General features: G+C 37.2%; 1 protein-coding gene across 2 annotated transcripts in view; it reads right to left on the bottom strand.

The window, feature by feature from the left end:
- immp2l (inner mitochondrial membrane peptidase subunit 2) overlaps positions 1-15,519 on the bottom strand; it is a 138,895-nt gene that overhangs the window by 118,951 nt on the left and 4,425 nt on the right. For both annotated transcript variants that reach the window (XM_053506396.1, XM_053506397.1), the window contains exons 2-3: positions 8,832-8,969; positions 5,361-5,464 (exon numbers count right to left, since the gene is read on the bottom strand). In XM_053506396.1, coding sequence (XP_053362371.1) covers positions 5,361-5,464; positions 8,832-8,966 — 239 coding nt within the window. In that variant the 5' untranslated portion in view covers positions 8,967-8,969. The remainder of the gene's footprint in view (positions 1-5,360; positions 5,465-8,831; positions 8,970-15,519) is intronic.

Raw genomic sequence — 15,519 nt, forward strand, 5'->3', positions numbered from 1 at the left:
CCTGAATGTACTAAATGACCAGGTTAACACATCTATAGAGTACTTCATCTCTGATGGCACGGGGTATATTCCAGGACTTAAATTGTGAAAGAGTGGCTCTGGGAGAATAAGGAATCATTTTCACTTATGAAGTGGACACCACATTGTGCACTATAATCGAAGCTAAATGAAATCATAGCGTGTGTGACTTTTTTTTTCCATGAGGCAGTGTAGCAATAAGGTATAGTTTTTATATAATCTTTATGTAATGTCAAAATAACATTTTCTTTTTCTCTATTAATTAACAGCTGATGAAAAATGCTTGTTAGATTTTGCACCTTGTTTTAGATGTTATTGCCCATTAATGAACTCAAATATTTTTTCCATTTACCTCGACAGAAATTAAGGGCGTAACAGATTAGGGGGAAGGGGATGGGAGCTTCCGGGTGATGCCAGTTTATATCAGAGAGTGTAAAACATCTGAGCAACTGAATATGCTGATTGGTTAATTATGCTTTTTTTTTTAATGCCTGGAACTTTGGGATGTTTTTGATTGATAAATCAAACTATTATCCTCTGATGCTCATTCTGCGGAGCTTATTCACAAAGTGAGCAGAGATTGGCAGGTCTGGTAATAAAATAATAATCAGATTGGTTGATATTGTGGTACCGTTCTAGCGTGCAGTGATGATTAAATTGTTGCATCACACAAGCCCGATGTTTAGTAATGTTTGAATGTTTAGAAGAAAAATAATACAGAAATTAAATGTTATGTTTTATGTAATAAACATAAATAACCGCGTTGAGTTTGTGTTATGTTCTGCTACCAAATGAGCAGAATCGTGATTATAATGATGACAAGGATGATTATTATTATCATTATTATTATTAATATTATTATTTTCATGTCCTAAAATAACCATCGCATACTGAGTAGTATGTCCAAATGAATAATGACACCATGTGTACTAATTAGCATATTAGTAATGTGCGGTTTGAGAGACAGCCCAAATATTAAAGATTCTCCAGGCACAGTTATCTGCTGTCACTGCTGTCTCCTCAGTAGTACAGACGTTTTTGATTTCCACTGTTTAGTGCAGCTCTGAGCCTGATATTATCGAGCTAGCTGTTTAACTTGCTCTCTCTAGCTAAAAGTACGATATAAACGACAAAAATGCCACACCTGGTTGCTTTTGATGCGTATTTTTATTACCTGAGCTGTGCTTTATCTCCTACTGATCTGTGTATTTTGTTTTACGATCTGTCTTGTGGTCTCCGAGCTGTCTTTCAGCTAAAATTTCGATCTGCTTTTTGTGAAGCAGACTGTGAGGTACTGTTATGCGATTGCCAGGGTGACTCACAACAGTTTAAAAGCACCACATGAAACGGTATGTTTTAAACTCCCTGATGCAGAAATAATGTTTTTGCTTAGTTTTATTTTTTATTTAGTCAACATGCCATCTTTGAGAAAAGATGAGTAGTCAAGTTTCTGGTTTATGTGACGTAAATGCATTGTCTAGTTCAACTTTTTGTCTAGTTCAAACGTGTTCGGTGTATTTTGAATTAGATCTTATTCCATATGATTATAACTATTACTATTACTACTACTGCAGGATGACAATATTGCGTCATATCATGGAAATCAGCACGGCTGTGATGCAGTCGAAAGGTTTGCAGCTGTTCTGATATTCAGCACAACAGCACGACCTCAAGTATGATATTGCTTTTATACAACAGATTAACAAACACCATTTATCATCAACAGATTATGATTTCACCAGTTAGTTTCCCCCGTCAACAAACGATATTCTTTCACAACTGCACAGCTGGCATAATTAACAGGGGTGAAAGTAGGTGAGAAGAATAAAACGTGGTGTTGGTGGACAGTCCTTTAATTCACATATGTTTCTCTCTACATTTCCACTTTCTCTGCTTTAGAATATCAGCTCCGTTAACTTTCAGGTTCTGGGGTTGAACGCCAAACAGTGTTAAATGGAAAGCTAGTGCGCTAGGGTGTGCAATCACTTGTCCAACACGCCAAATAGGTCAAGGGTTACAGAGGAATTTGGGATTCATCTTTGTGGTAGGAGCTACAGAAGTTATCTTTGCAGCTCACCTTATAAACAATCATTAAGGAGACAAAGCGTTGATTAAAATAACACAACATTATTACATGTGTTTTCTTGCTGAAAGTGCTTTTTTGACTGGTTTTGAATGTGGGTTTTGGCATGTAGCTGTTCACTCCTCGGTATAGCAGACTGCACGAACCTACTGTACATTTACCCATGCTGGCGATGACAGTTAGTGTGATTAAAGATCGTAGAACACTGGGGATGCAGGGGGATACATTTAATTAAACATCCCAGTGCTGTTACCATCCATTATCTCCACCCGTAGAATGTCTCTCACCCAAACCAATTACTCGGTTAGAACTAACTCTTGTATAATAGTGTACAATAATGTCTTTCTCCATCCATACTGTATATACATCTATCCATTGTCGTTTATCCTGTAGAGTCTACTCGGGGCACAAGACAAGGTAAACCCTGAGTAGGGTGCCAAGCAATCTAATGCAAGTCACAAGCATATACAGTACAGTACACAGACTATAGACTATTAGTCTATGAATGTGTGTGACTATTCATAGAATATTTATAGTAGGCAGATAGGTGGAAACATCGATCTGCCTACACCGTATGTCTTACCCAGAGGAAAAACATACGGGGAGGACATGAGAACACACAAACCAGATTCGAACCCTCAACCCTGGAGGTGTGACAGGACAAAGCCATTACAGTTAAATATTCAACCGCATTAAAATTATAAATCTTGTAAGCGATTACACAACAAATTTCATTGTAAAATCTTTTATATAAATTAAAAATAATACAATACTGACAATGCGATAAATGCACAAATATTTGGGCGAAGAGTCGCATCCATGACAAACAAGATCCTTCAGAAAATGCTTTTAGCCGTGTACCGGCATGTGAGTGAGTGCAAAAAGCCAGACAACAGCAGGGCACAGTTGGGCAAGTACTTGATCAATGAGAACTTTTAAAGCTAATACTTGTGGCCTCGCTCAGTGGTTCAGACGAGAGTGCACTTGGCTAATTGGAGTGGAGCTAATAGCCTGCAGAGTCTGACTCACAGCGGAGTTTTGCCGACAGGCTGTTGGATGTGAACAGGCAAATGAGGAAGAGCGCAGAGCAGCTTGTCTCCCAGCTCCGAGGGGTGTGTGTAACCTGCACTGAGAAGTGACCACTCGGTGCGAAAGTGTCTCTGAAGGATCCTCCTGTAGCCAGGATTCTCGTTTCGCACCTCACAATTAAGGCAGAAAGCAGGAAATTGGGTAGGACATGAGACTCTAATTAGGACCATCTATTGGCATGGCTATCTCTCTCTCTCTCTCTCTCTCTCTCACTCTCTCTCACTCTCTCTCACTCTCTCTCACACACACACATACACACATGCTAGAAAAATGGTTGAGTCAGCAGAGACTTCTAAATTCATTTGTTCTCATCTAATATATCACATTTATAGTCACAAGCTGGAATCTATTATGATTCATTTTAACAACTAAATTCTATGCACACTCTTAAAATTACAGCCAATAAATATGGTACTAAGGCTGAATTTATTTCGCTCTAAAAAATTCTAATTTTACTCTTAACTCATGTAATAAAAAAGCTGAGGTGTCTAGCGTAACCCGTTAAAGGTTGGCACCGCTAATGAATTTAGAATTTTTCCTCTAAATCGCTTTGTGGACCGTGATTGAATTGAAACATATGAAACATATGAAGTAGAACTCCGAGGCAACAGCGGCGACAGCGATGCCTCCACCAGCAACAAGTTTAGTCCCGTTTTTTTACTAATTTGTATGCCTTAACACATCATTTAAACAGGAAAGGAAGTAAGACTGGATGAACCGATGGCAAAATAAATAAAAAAAAAAAAATCAACCATAGCCAGAAACTGGGCATTAAGTTCCCAGAGTTGAAGGTGTAAATAGTATTTTGTTGCGATCTGAATCACAGGTCGACTGGCAATTCTGTTTGCCTTTTTGATCTTTGTGATTTTTAATTCTATTCAACAGCACAAATTCTTATTCTCTTATTTGTCTCTACGTGTATATTTCCTACAGGTTGTAATAAAAGTAATAAAATCTATTAAAAATACCCAATAAACACTGCAATCCTGTGTATCCTGAGTTGCTGATTATTGTTTAAATGTTATGATCAATTTTTTTTTTCCTCCCAAACTTCTGTTCCACATTCCTGTCCAGTGGAACGCCGGTAATACAGCAACCGCAAATAATAAAATATTTTAAAAAAGAAAAACCAAAACTCAAGTATTATCAGAATTCAATTCAATTCAAAAACTTTATTCATCCTCATGGGGTGATTGAAGGTACGCAGAGTAGTTAAAGTGCAAAATGGTATTCAAAATAAATAATAGTAAGTCAGTGCCAATACAAAATAAAATAGCATAAATAAAATACAACTGTTAATGTAATGATAAAGAAGAAAAAGATGGAAGCAGGTTTTATTTTCTGCAAAAGCTGTAATATATTTGTAATTAGTTTTGGCCGTTTAACATTTGTAAGTTTAACTAAGTAACTTAAAAAGTGTGAATCAGAAACTCACCTGTGGATTTAGTCAATACAATCACCCAATAAAAAATCAATTAAACTGCATATCTGATTAAATCACACAGCTCTGGTATACCATATAGTATGACAAACAGACAGACTAGCTATAAAAAAAAAAAATTAAAAATTGATCGGTTTCGGTTTTAGAATCGGTTTCAAAATTTAATAAGTTGATTTTCTGGTTTCAGTAGCAATATAAATTCTATAAACATTCCACCACTCCTTTTTTAAATACCTCAAATAGATGAATAGCCTGAAAACATGTCGCAACCACATGGTCAGGCCACAGAAATCATAAAAAAAATGTTGTTTACTCTTTCACTAGGGGGCAATATAGAGCAAAAGAATCTCAGCTACTGTCAAAACATGCTAACGTATAATGCTTCATTAACATGCTAAGCCTTTAATGCTGTAAATGTGACTTTCTTCCTAAAAAGTAATTTAAGGATTTGACAGCAACTGGAGCGAACACTTGGGCTAAAAATTAATCCTCTCACCTCAATGTTCTGGGTAATTTTGGGAAGATTCATAAAATGTAATCGGAATTAGTTCAAGTTAAATATTGATAAATTAACCCAAATAAAAAGAATATGCGATGTGTAGCTCTACAAAACTTTTTTTTAAATCCAGACCACCTGATATTAAACTAATGACAAAAGAAATAACCTGCTTTAAGAACGTAGCTCGTTACCCACACTTGCCCCAAGTCAATTAAATGCCTGTTACTCACACGACTGATACGATGTCCCCGCGCCGCACCTCATAGTTTCTCACACTCCAGCGGTTCAGAAGGACGACATCAGATGACGAGGATCCCTCGGGGTTCAACGAAGGCTGACAGATAGATTAAAAAAAACAAACAAACATGTTTTTCAGCACATACCCTCAACAAGTGACATGAGCAGTGAGCCAGGACCCAGAACACAAGGTTAGAGACGCCTCTAGCTCTCATCTGTTTGCATCTTTTTTCCCCCATTGCGGTCAAATGACCGCTACTCGGCGCTTCTAGTGTAAAAAATTCCGTATGACCTATTTTCAAAACTTAAAAAAGCAGTAATTTCAGAATCTGCCTGTGAAATAATCACAAAGTAAATATCGATAAGCCTTGTTCTGCTTCCTCTCTCCAAACCAGGTTTAATTGGCAAAAAAAAAATGCAGAATTGAGTAGATCAATTTGGAACGGGTGGTAGCTCAATTCTGGGAAATGCACTTTACCTTTAAAAAAAAAAAGTTTATGCACACACATACACATTAACGGAAAGACTGTTTTATCATAATAATTAGCTAGGAACATTGCTAATGACACTCGCGGGAGTGCAAACTAAAGGAATCACTGCTGTAAAGAAAAAAGAAAAAAAAATGAACCTGCACATTTTACCTTTGAAAAGAATCGCGTCAGAGCACTGTTTCTATGTAGGGCAGAAAGTGTGCGTTTGGGTAGCTGAGAGGAGGGGGGTAGGAGAGGGGCTGAAAGAGAGTGTGTGCGTGTTGGTGTGTGTGAAGGAGCATGGTGTTAAATTACGCGCATGCACACCTAACGACTAACTAGAGAGAAGGACAGAAAAAATGGATCTTTACCCTCTAATGAGACTTACTTTTGCCTAATACACGCGCACACACGTGTGTTATAAGAAACAGAACATGTGCTGTGTACACACGCTTACAAACACAAAATAAAATATGTTTTACGCGCACACACATGGTCACAGTGTTATAGTAAACAGTACACGCATGCACAGATGTTGATTATACCAGTAAGGGACGAGCACTAAGACCCAGCAGGGGAGATAATTACCTGCAATTCCGCAGCACAAGAGAGAGAAAAAACATTGGCTCAGTTGTGATCACGTGACGTCAAAACAAGAAGCGCATGCGTGATACATGATACAAGACTTGCTCGTTTTTCAAGTCAAAATTTATTTAAAATCTGTGAGTGCGGAACACTTGCAAACTGTGTTACTCGCAATCCGAGGTTCCACTGTAGGTTTTTTTTTTATTATTAACCTAAAGTACCATAAAATACTGTAAGTGGGTCCACCTTGCAAATCACAGCTTTTATTAACGAATACACTGCCCAGGCAAAAAAAAGTTACCACTTCAGTAGGGTCAAATTATTGCCCTGTAACAAGCACTGAAATCAGTTAATGAGTTAATGATTGAAACTGGGTTAAGAACTTTTCGACACATTATCAAATCCTGAAAGGACTGTGCTAAACCTTCGACTTCCTGGAAGAAGTGGTCATAAAAATTAAAATTAAATCATGAACAGAGATCGCTTAAACGCTTAGTGAAGACAAAAACTGACAGTAGCAATCACAGCTGTGTCTAATAGTAAAAAAGAAGACAAGAAGTCACTAAACAGCTGTGTGGCCATAAAAAAAAACACTTGCTAGCGAGACTAATCATGAAAAGGTTTCACTTTGCAAAGGAGCATAAAGATTGGACTTTGAAGCAGTGGAAAAAAGTCATGTGGTCTGACGGGTCCATATTCTAGAGTCATGTGTGTGTCAGGGTAAGAGGGGAAGAGCATAAAGTGATGCAACCATCATGCAGTGTGTCCACTGTACTAGCCTCAGGAGGCAGTTTTGTAATTTAGGGTCGCTTCAGATGGTCAAAGATGGGCTCAGCAAAGATATCTATATGAAAAAAGAAAGTTTTTGTCTGTACGTTGGTCAGAGCCTGTTCTTTAAATGATATCCTTACGTTTCATACACCGGAGGACCTAAAAATCAGTCGTAGAAAAAGTTCTGTCTGTATGTCTGCCCAGCCAGATTTTGTCATGCAAAACTAACATGGTGAAGTTAAACATGCGCCAAAATGATTGAGTAGAAGGGAAGTTGAGTTAGTTATGTGATAAATTATAAATCCCCAAGTTTTGACCATTTGCATCAAACAGCGTGCACGCCTTAAATTGACCGCTGGACAGAATTTAATGAAACTTTGGCAGTACTTGGATATCTGCCTGAAGTTAAACCTGTTTCATAATTAAAATCAACATTTTGAGTAAGAGCGATGATATGGACAGTTATGGGCCGGATTTAATAATCTACTTTGAAATAAGCTAGTAAACAATCTTATTAAAACCTGCACCAATCGATATTAATTAGAAAAACTAAACTGAATATTTCTACTAAAATTAGTTCATATTTTTACAGCTGAAATAACAGCGCTGAATTGGTATAAGGGAATTTTAATGCACTGGAGTTGTTTTAAGATAAACCTTAATCTTTATCTTTATTTGACCTGAGATAGTGGTTCTAAGAGTATAAGGAATCATTTTCGAACATGAACTGACTTATCAAAACTAAAAACAGTCAATGAAACTTTAAAGTGTATGACTTTTTTTTTTTGGCCAGACACTGTGTGTACATGACTTTTTTATTATTAGAGGCAAACTTTTAAAACCCAGCTCCAAAGATGATAAACGCTGTGCAAAAAAAGCTACATAGTTATTTAAAAGCTTGTGCCCTTAAAAAACCCTGACTGCCATGTGAAAACAGGAACGTCCCCTGGTGTTACATCTTTGACGTTTTACCGAAATCCAAATTCTCACATGGTGCATGCTAATGAAAGCGTTTAAAAAAAAAAAAAAAAAAAAAAAAAAGAATAGCGTGCTTTTCTCTTTGTGGCAGTTTATGAAACAACTTGGGTGTGACGACAGACTCTCGAGCATGAGAGTGCACTGATATGACACGCAGGCATCCGGCGCATCATTAAGCCAGATCTCTGCGAGTCATTTCACGCTTGCTGGGTAATTGACAGAATAACTCTTATCTGCCTTTTTTTTTTTTTTTTTTAAATAAATAACCTGACGAGAGCTTGTGGCTGAGGAATTTATCTCTGTCACAGATGGTTGCTCTGTCATTTTTATTCAGACATTTCCTCTTATTCTGAACTAGTGTCAGCTTTCAACAATGTCCAAGAGTTCATTTAAAATAAATAAAAATAAATAAATAAATAAAAATACTGACTGGCTGAACAGGCATGGGAACAGCCATTCATAAATAAAATGTTAGAGAAGGATGTGTGGCGCCACAGATGAAGAAGCAAAGGGGAATTTGAACAGGTGGAAGGCAAAACCATCTGCCATACTGCTCATCTGCTCAACAAACAACCAAATTAAAGTCTACTTACTGAACAATTAAACTACAGCCAATGATTATTCTTCTTGTAGCTAAAGTACTGTAGGTCGATAACTCACCTGCATGGACGCGCCTTCCACACGCGCAACGTACGCCAGGCGATCCAACACCGTCACTGTGACAGGAATGGCCACAAAGAATCCGCTCATGAAGGATTTCAAATATTTCCGTCCGAGTCCTGCTGTCTGAGCCATGTCCTGCAAAGACAGAGACATTTACTGCAGCTGCCTACAAAATGCACAATACAGTACAAAAACTATCTACACATAATCTACACATTTTTATAATCTCATGAGCTACAGGTAGCTCCCAACTTATGAATAAGTTCCGTTCCTGGAGCATGTTCATAAGTCAGAATTGTTCTTAAGTTTGAAGAAGTGAGTCTTATACACCTTTGACAACGAATATACAATGTATTGCCTATCTACTTGCCTAAATCTTTGTCCCCTTTCCCCACACTGGCATCATGTGGCCCAAAAACCATAACCGACCCTAAGAAAATTAATCTCATGTGAAATGTATGTGTTGTCTCTTTGCCATTAAATTGCGAGGGGAATCCCAGACGGAATTTTATCTCAGAGTTTTCCACCCTATTGGACTGTTATTGGACCGACTCATTTCTCCTGCACCCCCAACCCAATACCCAAATCTGATATGGTACGGTAAATGACCACACACTGGTAATGTGAACACAGCAGAACAGTAGGAAAGCTATTTCTATTAAAGTGGCCAGTAAGAATAGGTGATCATTAATTTATATAACAGTATTCATTGTGGTGTCAGTAGAAAAAGAATTTGTACACACTCAGTCTTGGTTATTTGGCTATTTGTTTTTTAAAAGCAAAGTTTGCAAAATATAAACGTATTCATTAGAAAAGTGCATTTCCTGCACAAAGATCCCAAAAAGCGCTTGTGCAGCTCCGGCAAACCCCTGGTGTCGCTGAGGGGCTGCTGGGTGGCTCAGGTTTTCTGTAAGGCGATGTCTAATTAACAGTTATTAACACCAACTCCACTGCGCATGCTTATGAGCGGAAGGGGAGGGGGGGGGGGGGGTTGTTAGCGTTGGTATTGTCAGGACAGAGGATTTTGTGCTTTATAATTTTTCTGTAATATAACAAGCTGCTTTTTTTTTGGTCTTATAATAGTAAGGACAGTAGGAGGAAAAAACAGAGAAGGTGAGAGAAAACACTCATAGCTGCTATAATGAGAGCGTTAACGCTTTTTCTTGCAGATGCCTCAAAACATTAAACACATAAAAAGGTACACGAGGACATACTGTACAGTACGTCACTGATTGCAAAATGCTAAATTTAACATGTTGCCAAATCACAACTGTGTAAGAGAAATAAATCCTTTCGGGGTGGAGGTTTTATAGAAAAAACAATCAACTTAGCATGATTATTATTATTATTATTATTATTATTATTATTACAATACCACTTTTTATTTTTTTGTATTGTAATTATTTTTTTTTACTACTAACATTTTTTTATTACTAATTTAAATTATTTTAATACTGTAGTTCTAAATAAGGAGACAGGTCTATATGAAATTATGAATTAATCTGATTATAGCAGTGAGTCAATAATTATCTGCACTTCGCCTGTGGAATTTATTTAAATTAACTTTTAGAATTTTTTGACATAATCATTTTCGACTTGTACATTACAAAAATAAAAAATAAACATTTGTGAGTATTACTCACTTTAAAAAAAATTATACTGTTTGTTTTCTGTTTTTACAAATTTGTCACTTTTTTTCAATTCTGTCATACATCAACCCTAATTCGTCAGCATTCTTGCCCATATGCGAGTTAGTCCCTTGGCTACAGTTATTAAATTTATCTACAATATATCCATGCAATTAAATTTATTTTTGATCAGTGATCATAATTTGGGGTTAAAATCCTGATCCTCGTTATTATCATCATCAGTAATATAAATAATAAACACAGTAACTGTAGGCTGCTGAACGCTGTCCTTCTGTCTCCATTTCTGCATAAATTAGAGTTTTTATATAAACAATATGTAAATAAGAGACTGCTGAGCAGGCCAGGTTTTTTTTTTTTTTTTTCATCTGCTAGCCATAAATCACTGCTCAATTCGATGTTAGACGCCAGTCCTATCAATAAGATCGCAGCCAAACAGACTGTATATTGCTGTTGTTTTTTAATGAATACGGGCAACGTGCACTATTTTGACTTATTTATTTTATTTTGGAGTGTTGGAAAATTATCTTAAATTCAAAGAAGTACATTTTGTTCCTTTTTACACTGTAATGTGCTTCAATCCAATATTTTTATATCAAGTTAAACCGTGATGAAAGGTTATTTCTGTGATCTAAACATGTCACATAGAGAGAGAGATGAGTTACAAGTAGGTTTTAATGCAGATTTAATGCAGCCTTATGTTTTTGTTGCTTGAATCCTCATTACAATACCTAATGACTCCTGAAAGGGAACTGAACAGCAGCCTTTCATGTATTCTCACAGTGCACTGCTTTTGCCTAATTATATAAATTTTTTTGGTTTAACTGAGGACAAAGTACAAGGAGCGTTCAAGTCAAATCAGGACTTGTGATGAAATAAAAGGCGTGAATAAAGGCGTAAAATCGAGAGTGGAATGTCTAATCGCAGAAAATCTTTACAATCAAAAGTCCCGGTTTGACTCAAACGTGCCTCATAATTATAAAATCCCCAAGCAGACCTTTAACATTCATAAAAAAAAACACACATTTTATCAAGCTGAATAGTGTAAATCACCGAAGTGGAGAAGAGTCTTGCCAGTTATAACCGTCTTCTGTTCTGCCAGTTCGAACTAACAAATTAAAGTGAGGAGAATGTCTGCTTACTCATATCACTGAGGCTCAACAACAGAAGGCCATGTGGATCATTTGGCCATAATGAAGGCACTATTAATTATTAAAGATCATACTGCAAAGAAGACATTTAAAGACAGTTCAGAGTTTGCTGTTATTGGAAAGTAATCAGTAGTGGGGCGATGTTTTTGAGGCACAACGTGCAGCAGAGTACAGTACTGTTACCGCGGTGGATTGTAAAGTGAAGTATTTTTCCACAGCAACAACAAAACGATGTGATTTAATCAATTATGCAATTTAATCGATCTGTGGCACAGTGGAACCTTGGATTATGAGCACAATTCATTCCGGAAGTGGGCTCGTGTTTTGAAACACTAGTAAATTATAACAGATTTCCCATAAGAAGTAATAAAAACTCAAATTATTTGTTCCACAGCCCCCCCCCCCCCCCCAAAAAAAAATATACATAAAAACAATTAATACAAAATATAAAGTAAAAATAAAACAAATTAACTTGCACTTTACCTAAAAAAAAATAGTAAAAATAAATCCCGACAGATAAGTGTTTCCGTTTGTGCACGCAGACACTGTGTGTGTGTTTTTGTATGTGTGTGTAAAGCTAAAGTAAGAGGAGAGGAGGATTCAGCCCCCTCACCACCCCCTCTTCTCGTCTTACACAGTAACACTTCCTCCTCCCATTTTATCTGGGCTTGGCATTGGTCGGGTAGTATGGGGTGTGGCAACCCACCACCAGCAGGGCTCAAACCCGGACCCTCAGTTCCCCAAACCAACAACCCAGTGCCTTAGCCGCCTGAGCCACCAGTCCGCTTGAATGGTTTTAAATAGGCTAATTTATTAAAAATGTACCACAGCTTTAGAAAAAAAACGCTTGGATTTTCTAAAAATACTCGTGATTTGTGAGAGCATTACTGCTTCTTTTTTTACATTTAGAGGATTTCTGGTGCAATACTGCCACCTACTGGACTGGAATGTGGAAAATTAACTTTAGCATTGTCAGACACATGACATTTAAACAATGACTACCACAAGTTACACAGCATTTCAGTGCACATTGAAAACTTCTAGTAGTTTTTCATTCTTTAAAACCTGTAAAAAAAAAAAATGTAGCTATTTTAAACAAACCAGATAGTAAACAACTGTGATTTAAAAATTGACTGACAACCTACATGTGGGAATCACCAGTGACCAACCCTATACAATATTGTCACGATAACGACGTGCTTATTCGATTTGCCTTGCGATTCTGTTAGTATCATGATTTTCATGATGTCACGATATATTATTACAATTCTAAAAAAGAAACTTAGAAATTTGCTTCTGCCACAAGTTACTACTTTGCCTGCCTATGTGTAAATAATTCCTAAACTGGTATCTGCACTTCGTTTATGGGGGCGCCAAAGATTACAAGGGCTGCACTAGGCTTTGTCTGATCTGAGGTTGCTGGAATTTGCAGCATATAGAGTTAAACCTTGGACTGCGAGCATAATTAGTTATGGAATCGTGCTTGTAATTCAAAGCCCTTGTATATTAAAGTGACTTTTCCCATAAGAACTAATGGAAACTCAGATGATTTGTTCCACAACTAAAAAATATTAATATAAAAAACTTTATATTTTGAATTAATCTAACATTGAAACTAATTAACCTGCACGTTACCTTCGAAAAAGAATCGTGGCAAAAGTAAGACGAGAGAGGAGAGCAGGGGGAGGGGGGTTTATTATGTACAGTAGGACGACTTTTACACACACACACACAAACACACACAAAACAAACGGAATCGCAGCGCATGCATACTACATTACTCGTATTCCAAGACCTTGTTGGTTTATCAAGTTAAAATGTATTAAAAATGTTTGCTCGTCTTGCAAAACATTTGCAGACCAAGTAAGTTGTAAGTTGTAAATACTCACAGTAAAGTTTTAAAGTTGCCTAGTAGAAGAAGCAAGTTGCTCAGACTGTCCGGCTTTTTTTGGCACCAGGAGAGACAGAGTCAAACACACAAACAGTGTAAAGCTAGTAAAGCTTATCGAAGTGCAGCAGACAAACCGAGCAAATTATACTAAGCAAATTTAAAACTTCACAATCTGGGGGCTTGTCTAATCTTTTTTTACTCCAGGAAGGTAAATTTAGCATTACTTTGCTATTTCACATCCCCTACTTGGTCAGAAAAGTTTTGAACCTATGTTCAACTTTGAAAAAGTTTAGTTATGTGATAAATTGGCGTATATTCGGGGGTATATTTAAAAAAAAAAAAACTTCTATTCATGTACTGTAACTGTAATTTATCGATTAAAATTAGAGCAAATGTGTTGTGGCTGATTGGAAGATAGAGTATAATTAATTTAGTTGGGCAGAAAAGATAAAAAAATTATAGTGTGGTTTCTACTGAACACATAACGCTTTAACATTAATATGACATGAAAAAAAAACATGTTGTTATTGTAAGTCAGGGTCCGTGGTATGGTCATTGGTGGCGTCCTACAGTACAACTCTGTCTAAATTAGCAGTTACTATAGAAAGAAAGCATGAAATATAACAAGTAAATTTATATAAAGCTATAGTATGAAATAAACCAGGAATTACTTTTAGAAAAAAAAGTTAACTATGTAACTAGTAAAGCCTTAGTAAAGACTAGACCTGAACGAAGCCTCGCAAGCTGTAACGGTGTCACTCAAACCTCTGATCTTAAAGGGGATCTGACACCCACTACTGTACCCAAGCAGCACAGTAACAGTATAAGCACAAAAACCTGTAAAGTCAAGAGCTCGCTGACACCTTAAACCCACTTTCCAGTAAAAAAACTGTTAATCAAGGTTGTTTCGACACAAATACTGCATGAAGGTAATAATCCAATTTTTCCTAGCAAAGCCCACATGCAGGCTCGCGTTAAGCCGCTTGACGAGGCTGAGGATACCGCCGGCTTCAGAAGGGCTGCAGGAGCTGAGAGGATAATAACAACTGCCAAGACAGAGATCGCTAAAATCTGAGAGCATCCTGCTGGGAAAATCTGAACCGAGTAGCTCAACAGAAGGGCCGCCACCATGGCTGCGCTTTGGCTCTGGCAGACTTTGGCATGGAAAAGACAAACACTCTTCTTCTCCCAATCTCCCCTTCACACAGTTCGATGGTGATGACTGACATTGTATTTCTCTTTATTAAACAACTCACTGTGAAGTTTTCCTCTCAGAAGAGCGGAAACCAGGCGAAGGCGCTAGCAATAAGCAGTGCTAAATTATCTGTGCTGATATATGGAGAACCCTACCATGTACCATCTGTCAAGCCGTTCTGACGGTAATTCGTTTCCAGAGCCTGGTGCGAGAAATTTCTGCTTTCCTCACAGCAACACATGATAGTCCATACTTTTTTCCTCATCTCCCAGCATCCTATTTTAGTTAATCTCTCGATATTCAGACAACCCACATTCTCACCACGAGCCCACATGCTCAGAGGTGGAACACACACTTCCACAGACTGCACACATTATACAGTAGAAACAATGGAAGAGCGATATTTACAAGGTTATATAATAAATAAGTATAAAAGATGGTTGATCTTTTCAGAAGTCAAACCAGGACTTGATAATACATTTTTTTGTGAATGACATTGTAAAATCGGCAGATATTTATTAAAACCTTGAGGAGATTACGGTGATGATGATGCTTAGCCGCAGTAAAACATTTGCATGGTTTATTTCAAATATTTTCGTACTTGCAGTTGTTTCCATGAACATTCAGTGGATAGAACGTTTGATCCTTAAAAAAATTAATCGATGGATAACTTGTCAGCAACTCTGTCTGTACACATCAATACGAACCTGACAGATTGAAACAATACACGTCACTGCACACGTGCAATTACACCACATGACATGGTCCAAACTGATATTACATACAGCAGAAACAGACGTAT

This window comes from Clarias gariepinus, chromosome 10 (genome assembly GCF_024256425.1).
Source record: "Clarias gariepinus isolate MV-2021 ecotype Netherlands chromosome 10, CGAR_prim_01v2, whole genome shotgun sequence".
Classification (NCBI taxonomy): domain Eukaryota; kingdom Metazoa; phylum Chordata; class Actinopteri; order Siluriformes; family Clariidae; genus Clarias; species Clarias gariepinus.